This window comes from Schistocerca piceifrons, chromosome 2 (genome assembly GCF_021461385.2).
Source record: "Schistocerca piceifrons isolate TAMUIC-IGC-003096 chromosome 2, iqSchPice1.1, whole genome shotgun sequence".
Classification (NCBI taxonomy): Eukaryota; Metazoa; Arthropoda; class Insecta; order Orthoptera; family Acrididae; genus Schistocerca; species Schistocerca piceifrons.
Genome location: NC_060139.1, coordinates 39,285,398 through 39,307,111, shown reverse-complemented (window position 1 = coordinate 39,307,111; position 21,714 = coordinate 39,285,398). Strand labels below are relative to the sequence as shown.

Genomic DNA, 21,714 nt, shown 5'->3' with positions numbered 1-21,714 from the left:
GGAATACCAGTTCGATTTTACACAGAGTACGCGAAGGAATTTGCCCTCCTTCTTGCAGCGGTGTACCGTAGGTCTCTAGAAGAGCGTAGCGATCCAAGAGATTGGAAAAGGGCACAGGTCATCCCCGTTTTCAAGAAGGGACGTCGAACAGATGTGCAGAACTATAGACCTATATTTCTAACGTCGATCAGTGGTAGAATTTTAGAACACGTATTATGTTCGAGTATAATGACTTTTCTGGAGACTAGAAATCTACTGCCGGCCGAAGTGGCCGTGCGGTTAAAGGCGCTGCAGTCTGGAACCGCAAGACCGCTACGGTCGCAGGTTCGAATCCTGCCTCGGGCATGGATGTTTGTGATATCCTTAGGTTAGTTAGGTTTAACTAGTTCTAAGTTCTAGGGGACTAATGACCTCAGCAGTTGAGTCCCATAGTGCTCAGAGCCATTTGAACCATTTTTTTTTTAGAAATCTACTCTGTGGGAATCAGCATGGGTTTCGAAAAAGACGATCGTGTGAAACCCAGCTCGCGCTATTCGTCCACGAGACTCAGAGGGCCATAGACACGGGTTCCCAGGTAGATGCCGTGTTCTTGACTTCCGCAAGGCGTTTGATACAGTTCCCCACAGTCGTTTAATGAACACTGTAAGAGCATATGGACTATCAGACCAATTGTGTGATTGGATGAAGAGTTCCTAGATAACAGAACGCCGCATGTCATTCTCAATGGAGAGAAGTCTTCCGAAGTAAAGAGTGATTTCAGGTGAGCCGCAGGGGAGTTTCGTAGGACAGTTGCTATTCACAATATATATAAATGACCTTGCGGATAACATCTGAAGTTCACTGAGGCTTTTTGTGGATGATGCTGTAGTATATCGAGAGGTTGTAACAATGGAAAATTGTACTGAAATGCAGGAGGATCTGCAACCAATTGACGCATGGTGCAGGGAATGACAATTGACCCTCAATTTAGACAAGTGTAATGTGCTGCGAATACATAGAAAGAAAGATCCTTTATCATTCAGCTACAATATAGCAGGCCAGTAACTGGAATCAGTTAATTCCATAAATTATCTGGGAGTACGCATTAGGAGTGATTTAAAATGGAATGACCATATAAAATATATCGTCGGTAAAGCAGATGCCAGACTGAGATTCATTGGAAGATTTCTAAGGAAATGCAGTCCGAAAACAAAGGAAGTAGGTTACAGTACACTTGTTCGGACACTGCTTGAATACTGCTCACCGGTGTGGGATCTGTAGCAGATAGGGTTGATAGGAGAGATAGAGAAGATCCAACGGAGAGCAGCGCGCTTCGTTGCAGGATCATTTAATAATCGCGAAAGCGTTACGGATATGATAGATAAACTCCAGTGGAAGACTCTGCAAGAGTGACGCTCAGTAGCTCGGGACTGGCTTTTGTTGAAGTTTCGAGAACCTTCACCGAGGAGTCAAGCAATATATTGCTCCCTCCTACGTATATCTCGCGAAGAGACCATGAGGATAAAATCAGAGAGATTAGAGCCCACATAGAGGCATACCGACAATCTTTCTTTCCACGAACAATACGAGACTGGAATAGAAGGGAGATCCGATAGAAGTACTCAAGGTAACCTCCGCCACACACCGTCAGGTGGCTTGCTGGGTATGGATGTAGATGTAGATGTAGATAGATGCCTGCTTAAGTGGATTAAAGACGGAAAAGACCCAGAATTGTTTAATAACGAAATTCGGAAGCAGCTGGGCAAGCAAAGGCTGTGGCACTCTGTTTGAAAGAGAACTCGCAAATAACGACAAGCAAAGGTTAACAGAGAATCGTGCGTCAATGAAAAGATACATGCGCGAAGTATACAACTACCATCACCGTCATATCTTAACACAGGATCTGGCAGAGAACCCGAGGAAATTCTGGTCCTATCTAAAATCGCTAAATGCTTCTAAGACTTCCATTCAGTCACTTGTTGACCAGTCTAATGTGGCAGCTGAAGATAGCAAAACGAAAGTCAAAGTTTATGATTTCGCCTTCAAGAAATCGATCACACAGGAGAATCGTACAAACATACCGTCGTTTGAGAATCGAATGGACTCCCATATGGATGACATAGTAAGAAGCACCGCTGGTGTAGAGAAACAACTAAAAGAGTTGAAAACAACTTTGTCACCAGGTACGGATGGAATCCCAAGCCGGTTCGTCAAAGAATGCTTTACGGCATTGGCCTCTTACTTAGCTTGCATTTATCGCGAATCTTTCGCCCAGCGCAAAGTCCCAAGCGACTGGATAAAGGCGCAGGTGGCTTCTGCATACAAAAAGGGCAAGAGAACAGACCTGCAAAGTTACAGACCAATGCGCCTAACTTCGGTTTGCTGTAGAATCCTTGAACGTATTCTTAAGTCGAATATAATAAATTTTGTTGAGACGGAGAAGCTTATTTCCACGAATCAGTTTGGTTTTAGATAGCACCGCTCGTGCGAAATTCAGCTTGCCCTTTTCTCACATGATATACAGCGAACTAAGGATGAAGGGCAACCGGTAGATTCCATATCCCTAGTTTTCCGGAAACCGCTAGCAATTTGTTAAATAAAGTACGAACATGTGGAATAGTTTCCCAGAAATGTGAGTGGTTCGAAGGCTTCCTAAGTTACAGAGCCCTGTACGTTGTTGTCGACGGCGAATGTCCATCAGAGACAAGGGTTGGTCAGGAGTGGCCCATGGAAGTGTGAAGGGACCGCTATTATTCTCTGTATACACAAATGATTTGGCGGACAGGGTGGACGGAAATCTGCGGTTGTTCGCTGATGATGCTACGGTGTACAGTAAGGTGTCGAAGTTGAGGACTGCAGGAGGATACAAGATGACTTAGACAAAATTTCTAGTTGGTTTTATGAACGGCAGCTAGTTCTAAGTGTAGAAAAATGTCAGTGAATGCGGATGAATAGGAAAAACAAACCCTTAATGTTCGAATAAGGCATTAGTACTGTACTGTTTGACAGTCACGTCCTTTAAATATCTGGGGGTAACGTTGCAAAGCGATATTAAATGGAACGAGCAGGCGAGGACTGTGGAAAGAAAGGCGAATGTTCCAGTTCGATTTATTGGAAGGATTCTAAGAAAGTGTGGTTTATTTGTGAAGGAGACCTCATAAAGGACGCTGGTGCGACCTATTCTGGAGTACTGCTCGAGCGTTTAGGATCCGTATCACTTCGAATTAAATGAAGACATCGAAGAAATTCAGGGGCAGCGTGCTAGATTTGTTACTGCTGGGCTCTAAAAATACCCGAATGTTACGGAGATGCTTTGGGAAGTCAAATGGGAATCTCTGGAGGTAAGGCGACATTCATTTCGAGGAACGCTGTTCAGAAAATTTAGAGAACCGACATTTGAAGCTAACTGCAGAATGATTCTGTGGCCTCCAACATACACTGCGCTTAAGGACCACGAAGATAAGAAACGAGAAATTGGGCTCATATGGAGGCATAAAGACAGTTGTTTTCCCTCGCTCTATTTTCGAGTGGAATTGAACAGGAAATGAGCAGTAGTGGTACAGGGCAACTTCCGCCACGCGGCTTAAAGTGGATTGCTGATTATCAACGTAGTTGTAAATGTAGAACATTTTGTCGCCTGTCCGCCTCCGGTAGCTGAGTGAACTGAGTGAACGAATCAACGAACAACCCGAACGGGTGTCATTGGACGTCCACCGCGAACAAATTCAACGAACAATATAGAATAAAATGAATGAGATTTAAAAAAAGTGGTCAGCGCCACAGAATGTCAATCCTAAGGGCCCGGGTTCGAATCCCGGCTGGGTCGGAGATTTTCTCCGCTCAGGGACTGGGTGTTGTGTTGCCCTAATCATCGTCATTTCATCCCCATCACGCGCAAGTCGACCAAGTGGCGTCAAATCGAAAGACTTGCACCTGGCGGACGGTCTACCCGACGGGAGGCCCTAGTTACACGACATTTACATGGTAGGACCACCCTAAATCCTTTGTTTATGCAGTGATACATACAAATCAACAAAATTTTGCTTCTAACATCTATAATTATGAACACTACATTCTGCTACTTTAGTCTTCCTCTCATCATCAGTTACCTAATTATTGAAGTCCCGGTTACAACATATCTGTTAAAAATGTCCCCTATTTTGCAGAAATAATGGGTTTCCCTTTTTTCCATTAAGTTCCAACGCGGAGGAAAATCAAAAATTTGTGGCACATCATCTTACTTTAGTTTTCTTCTGGTACCAAGTTCTTCAGTGTAGAACATTGAGGCGAAAAGTGGTCAATTTGCATTACAAATAGTGCCTTCTCAAGGGAAGTATAGAATATTCTGCCGATGGTAACTCCAATATTGAGCGCATTGAACACAGTAAACAACAACAATCGAAACATTCCTTCATATCGCATCAGCGGGAAAATTCCGAGTATTCATAACTGTATGAAAAGAAGTTCCGTATTCCACATCTTAGACACACAAAAATCCATGACAATGTAACTAATAGTCAGTACATGTCCTCTTGCACTTTTGTGAGGCCACTATATTCGGATTACTCATACAGAAATACGTTTTATTAATCCTTATCAGACTATTCGGGTATTTTCTGTAACGATATCAGTTATTTAAATTCAGCCTATAATCTAATGTCTGTCCCACGGAAAATGTACTAGCTAAATTGACATTAAAAAACATTTAACCTCTGGAATACATTGTGCAATGCTGCACAACACTACACCATTACAAGCCGCTTGCAACCGGCATCCAACCGCCAGCTGATCAAAAAGCGCTGTCTACCTCATAAGTGGTTTAAGAAACGAAATCAGAGTAGCATGGTATGTGCCTTAATCCATACACATTATAAAAATGGCTATATATATATATATATATATATATATATATATATATATATATATATATATGTGTGTGTGTGTGTGTGTGTGTGTGTGTGTGTGTGTGTTTTCACATCTACCCCAAGACAATTGGAGCGATTTCAGCAAAACTTGGTATACATATTCTTTACCGGCCGGACTTGCCCCGTAAGGGACCTCCCGGCCAATGACGCCAAGCGCTCATTTCCATTACCGTCAGGCAACAACCTCTGTGGGGGGGTAAGAGCTACCTACCTGACAGACCCGAACTTTTCGACTCCGTAAGTGCAGAACAGGGAATCAGTGATCATAAGGCCGTTGCAGCATCCCTGAATATGGAAGTTAATAGGAATATAATAAAAGGGAGGAAGGTTTATCTGTTTAGCAAGAGTAATAGAAGGCAGATTTCAGACTAAATAACAGGTCAAAACGAAAATTTCTGTTCCGACACTGACAATGTTGAGTGTTTATGGAAAAAGTTCAAGGCAATCGTAAAATGCGTTTTAGACAGATATGTGCCGAGTAAAACTGTGAGGGACGGGAAAAACCCACCGTGGTTCAACAACAAAGTTAGGAAACTACTGCGAAAGCAAAGAGAGCTTCACTGCAAGTTTAAACGCAGCCAAAACCTCTCAGACAAACAGAAGCTAAACGATGTCAAAGTTAGCGTAAGGAGGGCTATGCGTGAAGCGTTCAGTGAGTTCGAAAGTAAAATTCTATGTGCCGACTTGACAGAAAATCCTAGGAAGTTCTGGTCTTACGTTAAATCAGTAAGTGGCTCGAAACAGCATATCCAGACACTCCGGAATGATGATGGCATTGAAACAGAGGATGACACGCGTAAAGCTGAAATACTAAACACCTTTTTCCAAAGCTGTTTCACAGAGGAAGACCGCACTGCAGTTCCTTCTCTAAATCCTCGCACAAACGGAAAAATGGCTGACATAGAAAGAAGTGTCCAAAGAATAGAAAAGCAGCTGGAATCAATCAATAGAGGAAAGTCCACTGGACCTGACGGGATACCAATTCGATTCTACACAGAGTACGCGAAAGAACTTGCCCCCTTCTAACAGCCGTGTACCGCAAGTCTCTAGAGGAACGGAAGGTTCCAAATGATTGGAAAAGAGCACAGGTAGTCCCAGTCTTCAAGAAGGGTCGTCGAGCAGATGCGCAAAACTATAGACCTGTATCTCTGACGTCGATCTGTTGTAGAATTTTAGAACATGTTTTTGCTCGAGTATCATGTCGTTTTTGGAAACCCAGAATCTACTCTGTAGGAATCAACATGGATTTCGGAAACAGCGATCGTGTGAGACCCAACTCGCTTTATTTGTTCATGAGACCCAGAAAATATTAGATACAGGCTCCCAGGTAGATGCTATTTTCCTTGACTTCCGGAAGGCGTTCGATACAGTTCCGCACTGTCGCCTGGTAAACAGAGTAAGAGCCTACGGAATATCAGACCAGCTGTGTGGCTGGATTGAAGAGTTTTTAGCAAACAGAACGCAGCATATTGTTATCAATGGAGAGACGTCTACAGACGTTAAAGTAACCTCTGGCGTGCCACAGGGGAGTGTTATGTGACCATTGCTTTTCACAATATATATAAATGACCTAGTAGATAGTGTCGGAAGTTCCATGACGCTTTTAGCGGATGATGCTGTAGTATACAGAGAAGTTGCAGCATTAGAAAATTGTAGCGAAATGCAGGAAGATCTACAACGGATAGGCACTTGGTGCAGGGAGTGGCAACTGACCCTCAACATATACAAATGTAATGTATTGCGAATACATAGAAAGAAGGATCCTTTATTGTATGATTATATGATAGCGGAACAAACACTGGTAGCAGTTACTTCTGTAAAATATCTGGGAGTATGCGTGCGGAACGATTTGAAGTGTAATGATCATATAAAATTAATTGTTGGTAAGGCGGGTACCACGCTGAGATTCATTGGGAGAGTCCTTAGAAAATGTAGTCCATCAACATAGGAGGTGGCTTACAAAACACTCGTTCGACCTATACTGGAGTATTGCTCATCAGTGTGGGATCCGTACCAGATTGGGTTGACGGAGGAGATAGAGAAGATCCAAAGAAGAGCGGCGCGTTTCGTCACAGGGTTATTTGGTAACCGTGATAGCGTTACGGAGATGTTTAGCAAACTCAAGTGGCAGACTCTGCAAGAGAGGCGCTCTGCATGCGGTGTAGCTTGCTCGCCAGGTTTCGAGAGGGTGCATTTCTGGATGAGGTATCGAATATATTGCTTCCCCCTACTTATACCTCCCGAGGAGATCACGAATGTAAAATTAGAGGGATTCGAGCGCGCACGGAGGCTTTCAGACAGTCGTTCTTCCCGCGAACCATACGTGACTGGAACAGAAAAGGGAGGTAATGACAGTGGCACGTAAAGTGCCCTCCGCCACACACCGTTCGGTGGCTTGCGGAGTATAAATGTAGATGTAGATGTAGACACAGTCAGGATATGTGATGTCATAAACAATGAAATGCGTGAAAACTGACGCATCATGCTTGACGTTTAAATTTATTACTCCTTTACTACTAAATCTATTCGCAAGATATTTCGCAGACAGTACCCACATATGCCGCTGAATATACCTAAGCAAATACGTCATTATACGACACATTATTCAAGGGATATGAGGTCATAAACACTGAGATGCATATAAATTGCTGAATCATGCATTAAGTTTTAATGCATTTATTCTTTACTGCTGTGACACTCGTACAGTTGAGTCAAAGTAACGAAATCCCTGATATCGGGCGGCGCTTGTGACACCTTAACTGCGAAGCGCAAATTGCTGTAAGCGAAAACAGTAGCCGTCCATATAGCTATGAAGAAGCGTTGCCATAGAGACGTTAACAAAATAGCGTTGTAGACACGCAAAGGAGCTGCTCCCAGCGTACGGAAACTGCCCGCTATCATGTTCCCTGACTGCTGTAGTTATACATTTGTACATTACGCACATTTCTTTCTGCGATTGTTTCATATTTGAGAAGGTGTTTTCACGAATACATGAAAATGAAATTGTTTCGACTTCGTTTCTAACAGAACGTTGGCAAAACGAATACCCGCTCAATGCCAGTTTTGTCAGCTAATAGGAAATATAAATCTGTGACACACAGTACAGAGCGGTAGGTACAGTTCGGAGTAATGTGAAACGTACGTAGTCTCTGGCCACATACGTTTTTATGCAACAGTAGAATTTATTAACTACCTGAGCTTCTTCCCGTAACGTAAAGTTCATTATCCACCAGACTATCACCTTTCACCCTAAACTAGATCTCTGCCTACGCTGCAGATCAGTCTGCCGTTAATAGTTTCTTTTCTGGACAGTTTCGTTGGGTTTGCTTACTCAGAATAAGCTTTCACCCTTCAAAAAATAGTAACTGGCAGTATTCTGTTAGATATATATGGTCCGTTCCGAAAAGCCACTCGCTACGTGAAAAAAAAGTATTACATGTGTCAATTTTCCGTCCATGTAGACTAATACTTAACCATAGCCTTGGAAAGAATTTTTGAGGTGTGCAAAAGGCGTGACTAATAAAATCCCAAGTCCCTTCAACGCAGGATGGTAAGAAAACAAAAACTATAAGCATATCCTAAAAAAATAAGCGTGCACACAGTAAACTAAGATACAATAACCGTTATCTATATTATTAGACAGTTAAAAAGGCGCATGGTCCATGTTGAAGGTAGCCTATCTAATAGGACAGAAAAAAAATGATTTTCAGTATTCCATATAATTATCGGCAGAATTTAAAAATTTGCATTGCTGACACAAATTACTCATTAAGCTAGGTGATCTTATGTTAAAAGCTTAACAATGTATGAACTTTATTAAAGATAGAAACTATGTATATCTCATACAAATTGTCCAATCTATATTCATCCAGTGTTTGCGAATGAGATCATTTAACGACTTCCACCAAACTTCACACATAATCTAAAATGTTTTTTCTACTTTCGATCGCTGTTCATGCAGTAAAATTTCAGCATCGAGCGCGACGTTTTAATTCAATACCCTTTTCTGTTAACTCTATTCGCAATATTTTACAGACTATATACATTCGCGACTGAATGTACCTGTGAAACTATACTGCATGACATATAGTTCGGCAGATACGACGTCACAAACAGTGAGATGGGTCGAAAACTGGCTTTTCTTAAAACAGAGGGCATATCATACAGACTATACTCATTCGGTGTTCGGTAATAGGAGAAATTACAGCAGCTACTTCCAAGAAACTTAAAAACAATTTCAAAGCTTTTGTAAACCTTTTCATTAACCTGAGAGTGAATATAAAACGAACACAGTTACGGTTTTACGTCTTCAGCATAGACTACAGGCTTTACATGCATAATGTCATATATTTAGCACATTAACTCATTTGTAAAGTGATCAGATATTTGAAGCTGCTGTGTACGTAAGAGTTCGATTCTTCTATGAATCGGGGTTGGGAATACTGATTAGTCACTATTTTAACACTATTTAAGGACCACACCATTTAAAATGCCAAATACTCCAAATCCTATTCCCTCCCCCCCCCCCCCCCCCCCAATCCCGGTACTTCGGTAAAAAGTCCCTGACTAAAGCATTGAGCGGGCTGCACTACCTCGAAAATGAAAAAAGTGCAAAATAATTAACGCTCACAATTTTAAACATGTCTGTGAGGCATCATATCTAACATAACAAATGGTCCGCTGTCTTACCATATTTTACTCTCAAGATGTACACATTTACATTTTACGAATGTGTCATTTCCTCTTGCAGATAACACTGTTCTTCTATCCCGTTTAAATTTATTTCCGGTACGAATATAAATATGTTGTTGGATAAGTTGATGATGGATTCCAAATGCACGATGGCATAAGAAACAGTTGACAGAAGTATTACAGTTACAGAGACTGTATTTCACAATCAAAGCAATCAGAGGTTATGTTTACTCCGAGTGACGACTGATTTAATTAGTGTGCTTTTCACATATAATATAATATAAATTTGGACGAAAAAATATCGTTAGAAGTATTCAATCATACAGACGAAAGAACGAACATGATTTTAGTATGGGTCTTATGTACTACGATACAGGCTTTTGTAACATAAGTCGTATGTCAAGTTGAGTTCTTCAATGGAATATGTTCAATGTCTTTACGGTCCCACACACAAGCGATGGACTGCAGCAATCTTTCGCCAGGCCGGGACATTCGTCCGTATGTCTCACGTGTTTGTGTGCAAATCACCGATCACGGTGAAGGATTGCTGATCGCAGTTCCCAAGCAATCTGCTGAATCGCAATCGACGAATCCCTGTGTACGGCAATATCTGCGACTCGTTTATCTAAATATTCTACATCTACACAGATACTCCGCAAGCCACCGTAGGGTGCGTGGCGGAGGGTACGTTGTACCGCTACTAGTCATTCCCTTTCCTGTTCCATTCGCAAATAGAGCGATGGAAAAATGACTATCTATTGCGTCCGTGCGGGCCCTAATTTCTCGTATTTTATCTTCGTAGATTTAACGCGCGATGTATGTTGACGGCAGTAGACTCATTCGGCAGTCAGCTTCTAATGCTTATTTTCTGAATTTTCTCAGTAGTGTTCTTTGAAAAGAAAGTCGCCTTCCTTCCGGCTATTCCCATTTGAGTTCCCGAAGCATCTCCGTAACACTTTAGTGTTGTTCGAACCTGCCTGTAACAAATTTAGTAGCCCACCTCCCGGATCACAAACACTCGAGTAGCATTCAAGAATAGGTCCCGCTGGTGTCCTATATGAGGTCTCCTTTACAAATGAACTACGCTTCCCTAAAATTCTCCCATTAAACGGAAGTCGACTATTCGCTTTCCCTGCCAATCTCCTCACATGCTAGCTGCATCTGAAACCGCCTTGCAGCGTTACGCCCGGATATTTAAATGACGTGATTGTGTCAAGCAGTACGCTACTAATGCTAGGTGGGGTCGCTTCAGAGATATGAAGGTCAACTTTGTCTTTTTTTTAATGGGATGCTACAGTTTGGTACTTATTTTCTGATACCGGCTATCGAAACAAATCCAATGACGTGTAACATTAAAGTCTTTGAAGGTCAACGAAGGTAAAAAAGGTGGCATGAACGTCCATTTACGGAAGGTGTTCGAAGTGATGACCTCTGGTAACGATTCAGTGCTGCAATCTTCTTATCATTGATTGAGTGGTATTCCTTATCACATCGGCAACCAGTTCAAATTTAGCGTCAAACTGATTTGATGATCAACGGGAACTAGAGACATTAACACTGCGTTTCGTAAAGTGGAAAAGTGTTACCTGCGAGAAAAATTTTACTAAATATGTATATTGTTTGTGTAGACGTTTCAACAATATAAGAGAAAGGATTTCGAAAAAATTGTATCGCAAAATATTTGTACACAAGAAAATTACGTTTAGAGATAAAGCGATATGTTAAATCACCAACCAAACTCACAGTAACATCATTTAATTGCAGATGACAAGCTACCAATATCCAATAATGTACATAAATCGACAATGCAGAAAAATTAAGGTAGTGACAACAAAAAACAAGAACCGTTTTTAGACCTAATTTTCGTTAGAATAATTATTACTTAAAATATGTTTACATGTTACAGAGCTATTAAAGAATACCCACTTACGGTGGCACAGAGGTGCTGAAACATGACTGGGTGTGTATGGAAAAACAATTGTTTGTATAAAAGGCGCACCTTATAACCAATAATTTAGAATACGCTTTATCATTTGTCGGTAAATGAAGTCAGATCTACCAACGTTTTCTTAACAAATGTACTAAAGTTTTGTGAGAAATCCGATACTCAGACTGATTAATACAGTAGCTGACTCCCTTGCGAAGCCGGAATGACAGTTCTTTACTGCAAATTTTTATCCAATTTAGGGAAGTCAGACGAATTGGGAACTTCACAGGAAATGTCAGTGTGCCTCGTCAACGTCAAAAGGCACATTATCAGCATGTAAGTTTGCGATGGAAGTGTCCTATAAATGAGTTTACGTATTGCGATATTTCGAAACATAAAGGACATGCTTCCTTCTTTACCTCAGTCTAATCAGATATACCTCTATGACCCCGGCACTACACACAGAAAGTAGCAAATCGACAAGCTGTGATGACAGTCATCCGTACGAGATCTAACCACGGAAGTTTCTTGCAATATCTCCACTGCCTGTAATTCAAAGAACATTTTCTTTAGTTTTGGTGTACCTCAAAGCTTTTTAATGATCGCTTGTAAGCTGGTAATTGCGTTAATCTGATTTTTACCTGTGACAGTAATTTGCATGCATGTACAATGACAAGTGGGCAAACTTATACGCTCCCAAGATAAAATTCATTTTTTATTTTTTATTCATTTTCTCTCCAGAAAGTTCGTATGAAGAGATTCCTCTGATCAACAGAATTGCTACTGAGATGTACTCTTGCATCTGCGTCTGAGTCAGAAATAACTGCATTGGCTGTCATTGGTTCAGTTACATACTGAAAAAAAATTAATGAATAAGTGTGTTGCACTGTCATTTGTGGTCTGAATAGTACTGTCTGCTGTAAAAACATTAAGCATAAATAGAGAATGCTTTTAGCCAGAAGCATCAGCGTGGTATTTCGTAAGAGCCCCATACGCGAGCGATAAATCACTGGCTCCTTCGGCAACAATGTTGCCCGTAACCGGACCTGCTAAAGATGAGCTTTACCAAGCAATTTCAACCAGTGTTTCGAATACCACTGGGCGTGAACGTCTGCTACGGAAAATAAACTATATTTATTAGCGACGGCAACTGATCTGCTTACGTCGACTAATACACGAAACAAAACAGGAATTTAAATAAATCAAACTAGTTTTGGGTTGATATTCTTGGGAACTGTAGGCTACACACTAAGTAAGTTTTCATACATCAATTAATACCCACTTAGCTAGAAGAAGCTTATTAAAAGCTTCTGCAGTTTTGAGGCTATTTTGGACGAGTTCCTTATTTTCTGCTAAAACTTTTCCACATCTTCCTGATTCAAGTTTTCCTATCTCGCTTTGTACTGTGTTTCGAATAGTGTCCATCTTTTTGCTGGGGGGACGTATTTCTTGTTGAAAATGTATGCATTTCAATGCTTAAGTGATGTTGCTTAGAATTTTGCAGTACAATTTGTAACGTGATTAAACTTGAAGTCCTAAAATCCTTTTTCAGTTATTAGTTATTTTATTAATTTAACTACAAGTATTTAGACAATAGCATGTAATCTCGAAATTTTTTATCAGTAGCATTACTGCTGGTTTCTGTGAATCTTGTAAACTGTATTAAATGGCAAGGAACGTAAGTATGACTTAAGAATAACTATGTCCCAATAAATTTTAATCAATGACTAAACAGTCTAATAATGCGTCTAGTTGTTTCTCGAGTAACTTAGAACTACCAGCTGGAGCCCAGTACATTATTACTATTGAATGGTTCAAATGGCTCTGAGCACTATGGGACTCAACTGCTGTGGTTATTAGTCCCCTAGAACTTAGAACTACTTAAACCTAACTAACCTAAGGACAGCACACAACACCCAGCCATCACGAGATTATTACTATTAGTATGAACTTCCCTTGCATTTCTACTTCTACATATAAGGTTCAAAATATTTTTGAATTTGCATTCTCCCCTAATATAAGTGGCAAATCTACCTTCAGCTTAATTTTCCAGAGTAGTTCGTGCTCCCTGAATAACTATAAATCCTAGTTTAATGTCCGTACACCTCTTGGATACTGCTAAATAAATATATGTGTGTGTGTGTTTTATCTGTTTGTGCTATCTTTTCTATATCATTCTTTTAATGTCTTAAGCAGAGTGCACTTGCGTAGAGTAGAGTAATTTAGACGTTTAAAATCTGTTGCCCTTCTGCTACCGTCTTCTGTAAGTGGATGTATTCTTCTATTGTACCTTTATAGTACAGGCTGTGGCTGGATTTTAGTGTTTTTAAATATGTTCCTATTTCAGTTAATTGAAGGTTGTGGGTTATTAAGTGGTCAGAAAATGTGCAACGAAAGCTGCTACTTTTTAGAACTCTGAATTGTTCTGAATATCTCCTTTTGATATTCCTGCATGTTTACCCTGTGTATACTAGTTGACAATAGCTATATGTAAATTTATATTTATCAGATCGCTTGACTTTATCCGTGTGTTTTTCTTGAGCTCTGAATCTTTTCCGCGTTCTGTTGCTTGTTCTATATCTTATTGAATTCCAGTTTCTTTAAAATGTTGCCTATTCTGTGAACTATTTTATTATTGTAATTTTGTCTGTAAACGCGGCTACTACAAGAGACGTAAAACGACATGATGAGTAAGTATTCTAAGTACTGACGTTATTTTGTGATGAGGTATTCTACTGAAATTGAACCATTCGTAGATTAAATCACTTACAATCGTTTTTCATTGTGGGTTTCATCTACTCTACTATATCGTTTTCCAGAATGACAGTGCGCTCGTTCCCTAGGCCAAACAAACCTGTGTAGCATTGTGCACAGTTTCATCTAGTAATTTGCTTTCACACATCGAGAAACGTAAAATCAATACTCAGTGACACGTTCCTGCTGCAAATCCTTTACCTGTATTTGGCATTCATTTATGGCGGCAGAGGTGAGATTGTGGCTGAAAATGAATTATGGGCTTTTCTGTAGATCAGCAGAACTATGGTTTCTCAGTTCGTTGCACTTTGGTAACTTAAATGTGTATAGAGTGAGTATTTCATAATTTTCGTTTGTTTATAATAAAGTTTTACTTCCTTACGTAACGTATCTTTTTTTGCTGATCGTTAATAGTGACAGGAATTGAGTTAACTGCTAATATCGATCTAGGGGAAGTTATTGAGAGGCGGATGTAGTATGTGTGTACTGTTTGATTCACTAGTGCACATCAAAAAGTTATGTACTACATAACTACTATTTACTGCAGACTTTACGACTATACCGTTATTCAGTTATAAGGTTTACTGGGAGTTGTACATCTTTGTGTTAGCAACTGACGGCAATGTCTTCTGTGTGATAGTGTTTCAACGAGTGACAACAAAAGTTTTCAGCAATATGTTCATCCTGGCGAACCGAAGTTTGTGCTTGTCGATGAGGGTAGTTCTCAGCGGCCATATTGTGTTATAGAGATAAGCATACGGAACTGTTTATTTCTGTAAAGTCAGTACAGACTGTTGGTTATTTACAGTGTTACATTTACACTTGCCCAATCATGATTTCGGCTTCAAAGTGACATTATCAAGTGTTTTAAGTGTTATAAATTGCCTAAGGTGGCATACTGTCGTATTAAAATACACTATTAGACACATTGTCTAAGAGTCGATATTTCTGAAAGAGCCTACATTACTCAGTAATGAAACAAAGCAGTAGGCTCTGCCAGAAGTATCGACTCTTAGACAATTTGTCTAATAGTGTATTTTAATACGACAGTATGCCACCTTAGGCAATTTATAACACTTAAAACACTTGATAATGGCACTTTGAAGCCGAAATAATGATTGTATATGTGTAAATGTAATACTGTAAATAACCAACAGTCTAATGGCTGTACTGACTTTAAGGAAATATATTATGACTGTGGCCCTGCATTATGAAAAAAAAAATAGGAACTGTTTATAATTTCACAGCGAATAGAAACTTACTGTTGTGTTAGTCAAAGCAACAAAAGATAGTAAAGGGGAAAAACGCGCTTAGCATACTGCCCCTCAAGTGATTTCAAAATACACGCTGTGCTACCAAGCACACACTTCAGTGATCGACCTACTTTGTAGGAACGTAATAGTCCGCACCCTCAGAAGTTGGGAGACCTCTACCGGGTGATCAAAAAGTCAGCATAAATTTGACAACTTAATAAACCACGGAATAATGTAGATAGGTAAAAATTGACACACAGCTTGGAATGACATGGGGTTTTATTAGAACAAAAAAAAAAAGTATTGCTAGACGTGTGAAAGATCTCTTTCGCGCGTCGTTTGGTGATGATCGTGTGCTGAGCCGCCACTTTCGTCATGCTTGGCCTCTCAGGTGCCCAGACCTCAGTCCGTGCGATTATTGGCTTTGGGGTTACCTGAAGTCGCAAGTATATCGTGATCGACCGACATGTCTAGGGACGCTGAAAGACAACATCCGACGCCAGAGCCTCACCATAACTCCGGACATGCTTTACAGTGCTGTTCACAACATTATTCATCGACTACAGCTATTGTTGAGGAATGATGGTGGACATTTTGTACATTTCCTGTAAAGATCATCATTTTTGCTTTGTCTTACTTTGTTATGCTAACTATTGCTATTGCGATCAGATGAAGCGCCATTTGTCGGACATTTTTGATCGTTTGTATTTTTTTGGTTCTAATAAAACGCCATGTCATTCCAAGCATGAGTATCAATTTGTACCTCTCTATCTACAGTATTCCATGATTCATTCAATTTTCATATTTATACTGACTTTTTGATCACCCGGTATATTAAGAAGGCCCAGAACCGCACTGTTCTGCCACAAACACTTGACAGGTAGATTTATGTGTTCTGTCATGGGATGAATAAATGAGACATTACATTATGATAATTGACGTTTTACTGTGGTAAACTTCAGACATTTTTATAGTAAGGAAGTCCAGTTGTGTTGACCTCAGACATAGCTATCTGGACATTCGCCATTTTCGGCCACGTGTTTCATCGAGACTGAGAACAGGAGATGGGGAAGGGGTCCAGCACGTGCCATTCCCGAGAGACTGGCAAGGAATAAAGTTTGGACACTTCGGGTATAAGTTAATAGGCTTTTTATTGAGGGTACGTCAGAAGACAGGTGAGGTTAGTGGCAGCCCTGCATGAGGGAGAGGGCGTGGTTGGGCCCGCAGCCGACAGTGCCCTGCACGTAGTCCGGGAAGTTGCTCTCCAGCACGCGCATGCGCCCGCGCTTGTAGTCGGCGGCGACGTGCGTGGCCAGCTCGCAGGTGCCCGACCGGTACACCAGCACCAGGTTCTCGCGCTTGAACGCCGTGTCCGAGTCCCACCTGTAGATCTCGCTCTGCGCCTCGAAGCGGAAGAAGATGGCGCGTCCGTTGTCCGTTCCCAGGATGACCAGCTTGCCCGGCTTGACGCCGACGTCCTGGACGCGCCCGGAGGCGGATCCGCGGCGCAGGTACTCGGTCTTGATGGCGAACAGCCGGCTGGAGGACAGGTAGGTGAAGAAGAGGATGGTGGTGCCGCAGGGTTTGCGCACCAGGGCCAGGTACAGCACGTCACGGCGCGCGCAGCCGTGGCTCACGGCCTTGGGGAGCACCACGCGGTAGCCACGACTGCCGGTCACGTCGTAGACCAGGATGGCGCGCGTGGCGGCGTCGCTGACGTACACGAAGCAGCGGCCGTCGGCGGAGTAGTCCACCACGAGGTACTGCAGCCGGCTGGCCGAGCACACCAGCCCCGACAGGTCGATCACCTTCACCACCTTGCCGGTCTTCACGTTGATGGCGACGATCTTGGGCGGGCAGCGGCGCACCGGGGTCTCCAGGGTGTTGACGATGCCGACGTCGAGCACCCAGAGGATGTCCTGCGCGTCGAGGAACAGGTCGACGACCGACTGGAGGGCCTTGCAGTTGCCCTCTTCCTGGAGGCTCCAGCAGGGGAAGGGGTCGAGCACGGCCTGGCTGCCGCGGCTCTTGAGCGAGACGCGGGCCAGCGTGACTGGGATGCCCTGCTTGAAGCGCGGCAGCGCCAGGATGGCGTCGTCCTTGTAGATGGCTGTGCGCGTCGCGATCACGTTCTTGGAGATGTAGCGGCCCGTCTGCTGGAAGATCTTCTTGGTCGAGGAGCACGGCCAGTTGAACTCGCCGCCAGTCCAGACGACGGGCTTGGTTGCCTCGGACGTCGGGTTGCCGGCTGCCGCGGCCACGCACGCAGCCACCACCACCAGCAGTAGCTTCATCGTCATCTCCCTGTAGCGGCACAGAGCAGACACTGTTAAACATCGCCATACGTTACTGAACTAAACTCTGTGGAGCTATGGCCCATTGAGGCCTTGGCCTGCCACTCCATCACTAGAGATCCCTTTGAAGCCTCACTGGACATGTGTTTTGTCATTTGGAAAATGTAACACTTTCTCACCCTTAATACTCGTCTCGATACTGAATCTTCAACTTGTTCTGCTCGTAACTCTTTAGTTGTTCTCTCATTGCTGTGTAGACCCTGTTCCAGTCCTCCAGCCAACAAAAGCAAGTTACGAACCTGGTTTACCCATATGGCAGCCAGATTCGGAGGCTGACCAATATGTAACTGGTTAGGCAAGTTGGTGTAAAATCCACTAAACATCACCGTACGTTACTGAACTAAAATCTGTTCCCCTCTGGCCCAGTAAGGCGTTAGCCTGCCGCTCCATCACTAGAGCTCTCTTTGAAGCCTCACTCGACATATGTATTGTCATTTGGACAACGTAACACTCTCTCACACTTAATACTCGTCTCGATACTGAAGCTTCAATTTGTTCAGCGAGCAACTCTTTAATTGTTCTCTCATTGCTGTGTAGCCCCTGTTCCAATTCTTCAGCCAACAAAAGACCAGTTAGGAACCTGGTTTGCCCATATGACAGTCAGATTCGGAGCCAGACCAGTATGGTAATGGTTAGGCAAGTTGGTATAAAATCCACTAAACCGTAAAATTTCTCAACAGAGCTGTGTTGAGCTGAGTACCCAATTCTCCACAAGGACCATTCCTACCGAAAGTCTTATTCACCCTTTCACCTGCTCAGTGATATTGAAACGTCCCCTTAGAAAAATTATAAATGACTGTGCTTAAACTGACACACAATATCTTTAGCGCAACGCAATCTGACTTTCAAAAATACCTACAAAAGAATGGCCCTAACTAACAACAACCTATGCCTTTCATGAAACACTTACCTCACAAAAATCTTCGTTACTCAAACTACTGCAATACAGCGTGCGCCAATACTACCAGCAGAATAAAAGATTCTAACTACTGAAGGCACTAACTACTGATAGGCATAGTTAGGAAATGAAAGATTTTGATAGAGAACAAACAATGCATTTATGTTAATAATGTTCCAAAGTCATCATATATATTAGTTCTTGATATCCAATACTACAAATTTACTCTTTCTGATGGACACACGTCCAGATCGTCCGCTCTCAAAATTCTGCCATTTCTCTCCCCACATCCACCACTGCTGGCGGCTCACCTCCAACTGTGCAACGCTACGCGCTGTTAAGAGCCAACTGGCCAACACTATAATAGCAAATTCCAACAATGCAAACCAGCTACAGACTGCACACAGCACCGTCAGTGATTTTCATATAGAGCGCTAGGTGACGTTACCAACATAAAAACCTAAACAGCCTACTTACAATACGATGTAGCTTGTCAACTGCGAAGGGACAGTGGGGGAGATCACCACTTTAAAATGACTTCTTGCAGTAGAGCTCGCCTTTCTTTTACGTAGAAACAACGTCCCCCGAGCAAATAGTTCAAATGTCTCTAAGCAAAATGGGACTTAACATCTGAGGTCATCAGTCCCCTAGACTTAGAACTTCTTAAACCTAACTAACCTAAGGACAGCATACACATCCATGCCCGAAGCAGGATTCCAACCTGCGACCGTAGCAGCCGCGTGGTTTCGGACTGAAGCGCCTAGAACCGTTCGGCCACAGAGGCCGGCTCCCTCGAGCAAAGGTCCACCAAACCGTTTGATGTAGATTAAGTCTTTGAATGTTCCACGCGGATCGGAGTAGCTACTAGTCAGCTTTCTGGGAGGTGAGTCACTTTATATATTGTGACGGGCCTTTTCAATCCCATCGTTTGCTCCGTATACGATAGGTTACGATAATCTTGTGGCAGGACATATACAATGGGGCAAAGTTATTAAGTGTGTTGTCAATCTATAAGGCTGATGCCGTCGCCTTTGGTTTGTGACAGGTTACTACATACTGTGCATTTTTATCACGCAACTATATCGAGACGAGACTGCTGTAGGCAGCCACCCAAGTAGTCCTTTACGGAACTGCGCTGAATAGCCTAGAAACGTGACTAAATTGATGGAGGTGTCTGGCCATTGATAATTACTGACGGGTACATTTTCTGATTATTCCTACTTTGTTTCCCAGTTCCAAGTATGAAGTGCAAGAGAAGTCGTTCCATAATATTTACCCAGACATCAACTATGCTTATAAAAAAAGAAGAAGAAGGCAGTAAGCAATATTAACTAGCAACGACAGACAGTGGTTCGTATCATGGCCTTCCCAGTGATCACCTGACACATTTCACATGTTGTTACGAAGGAAGAGAAGCGAAGATGGAGGTTAGCATCTGGCTGACATAAGACATTAGAGATGGATCACTAGCTCATGGGCTCGTAACTTCAAGGTTTGCGCAAGAAATAATGCAATCACTTGAAGCGATTTAGAGAGACAACGGAATCGTAATAGTGTGTGGTGATTGAGGATTCGAGACTTCATTCCGCTCATAAAGGAGACTGACCGATTGGCCTGTAAGACACTTTGCTCGCTACATATCGTTTTAACTCCGGACATAACAACGAAAAACAAAATCAGCACTGCTTGGCATACCACATTCGCTAATGATGGTGTCGTTATTTACTACATCTTTTATCCCTGCAAACTAGGTTCTTATTGATATATGGGAAAATGGAAACATTTACCCAAGTCCCATTTAGAAAAAAAGCAGTGATATTTTCGTGTGAAATTTTGGAACAAATAGAAAACAGTAAAATTAGAGAAAATTTGTAGCTAATAGGGACGTCAGACGTCATAAGTCATTGGTCACGCCAGAGAAAGTTTGTTATTCTGTATCAATAAACAATTCGTAAGAAGAAAATGTAATAATGCACGGAGAAACCTAATCACAATTGGCAGCAAGCCTATATATATCGATCATAAATTTCTTTACCTATTACCCTGTTTCGGATATCGCCACCATCAGATATTTGCAGTTGATATCAAAGAAACACACAGAGAGACAGCCTTTTTTATGCAACATCAAGCTACAAAAGATGAGAAACTAAAAATGTTAGAAATACGCTTAAAAAGTTCACTCACCAACAATCTTAAAATATGCTAAACAAGCTTCAGTGTCAGTATTTAAAACTTATGCCTAAAATGGGCGTCAACTAACAACCAGACTCAAAAAATTGTACAAAGATTCGGGCCGACAGGTGGCACTAGAGCGAGTGATCTGGCTTTGAATTTTATTTTATTTATTTCTTTTCCTCCTTACTTATAAAATAAGAAGACAGTTTTTAAATTACAAATTCTTTAATCTTAATTGCATCTATCTCATGATGGCAGTAGCCGAAACGGCGTAATAAATAAACAAATTTACTAAGTGATCTAGGCGGTTTTATTCGAAAAATTTTCACAATGATCGCGGACTAATACAACAAATTTGTTTCTGTTACTAATAGATTATCTGTTCCCGTCTACATACTAAGAAGCTTCCTATGTGCAGAGTAGAAGTAAATGTTCATGTCGTAGAAATATGGTTTTGCAGTAAAGTCGTACAACAGGTAATTTAGCGATGAAAAACAGTTGCGTGCGCCTTGTGTAGAGGACGAAGCGAAGTCTCTGCTCCTAGCTGGTCTGTAACTGTGTAGAGGAGTGAGAAACAGTGCCGAGAAGCGAAATGAAGGAGGGCGAGTTATTCTTCGCTATCATCATTTTATCTATTATGCACCATAGTGCACGACGAGAGAGTGAATTTACCTGAAGGCGCAAGCGACGTCACTCAGGAACTGTGATTAATGGCCAGGAAAGAAAACAGCCTGCTTAGAGCCCAACTGTGAAGAAG

General features: G+C 41.9%; 1 protein-coding gene across 1 annotated transcript; it reads right to left on the bottom strand.

The window, feature by feature from the left end:
• Positions 1-16,711: 16,711 nt before the first annotated feature.
• Positions 16,712-17,824, bottom strand: LOC124774312 (major royal jelly protein 5). Its single transcript, XM_047249470.1, has one exon. It carries the CDS (start codon positions 17,822-17,824, stop codon positions 16,712-16,714), a length of 1,113 nt encoding a protein of 370 aa, XP_047105426.1.
• Between the last annotated feature and the right edge of the window lie 3,890 nt (positions 17,825-21,714).

Coding starts and splice junctions, on each gene's coding strand:
- LOC124774312 (XM_047249470.1), bottom strand. CDS start 17,824: ATGAAGCTACTGCTGGTGGTGGTGGCTGCGTGCGTGGCCGCGGCAGCC.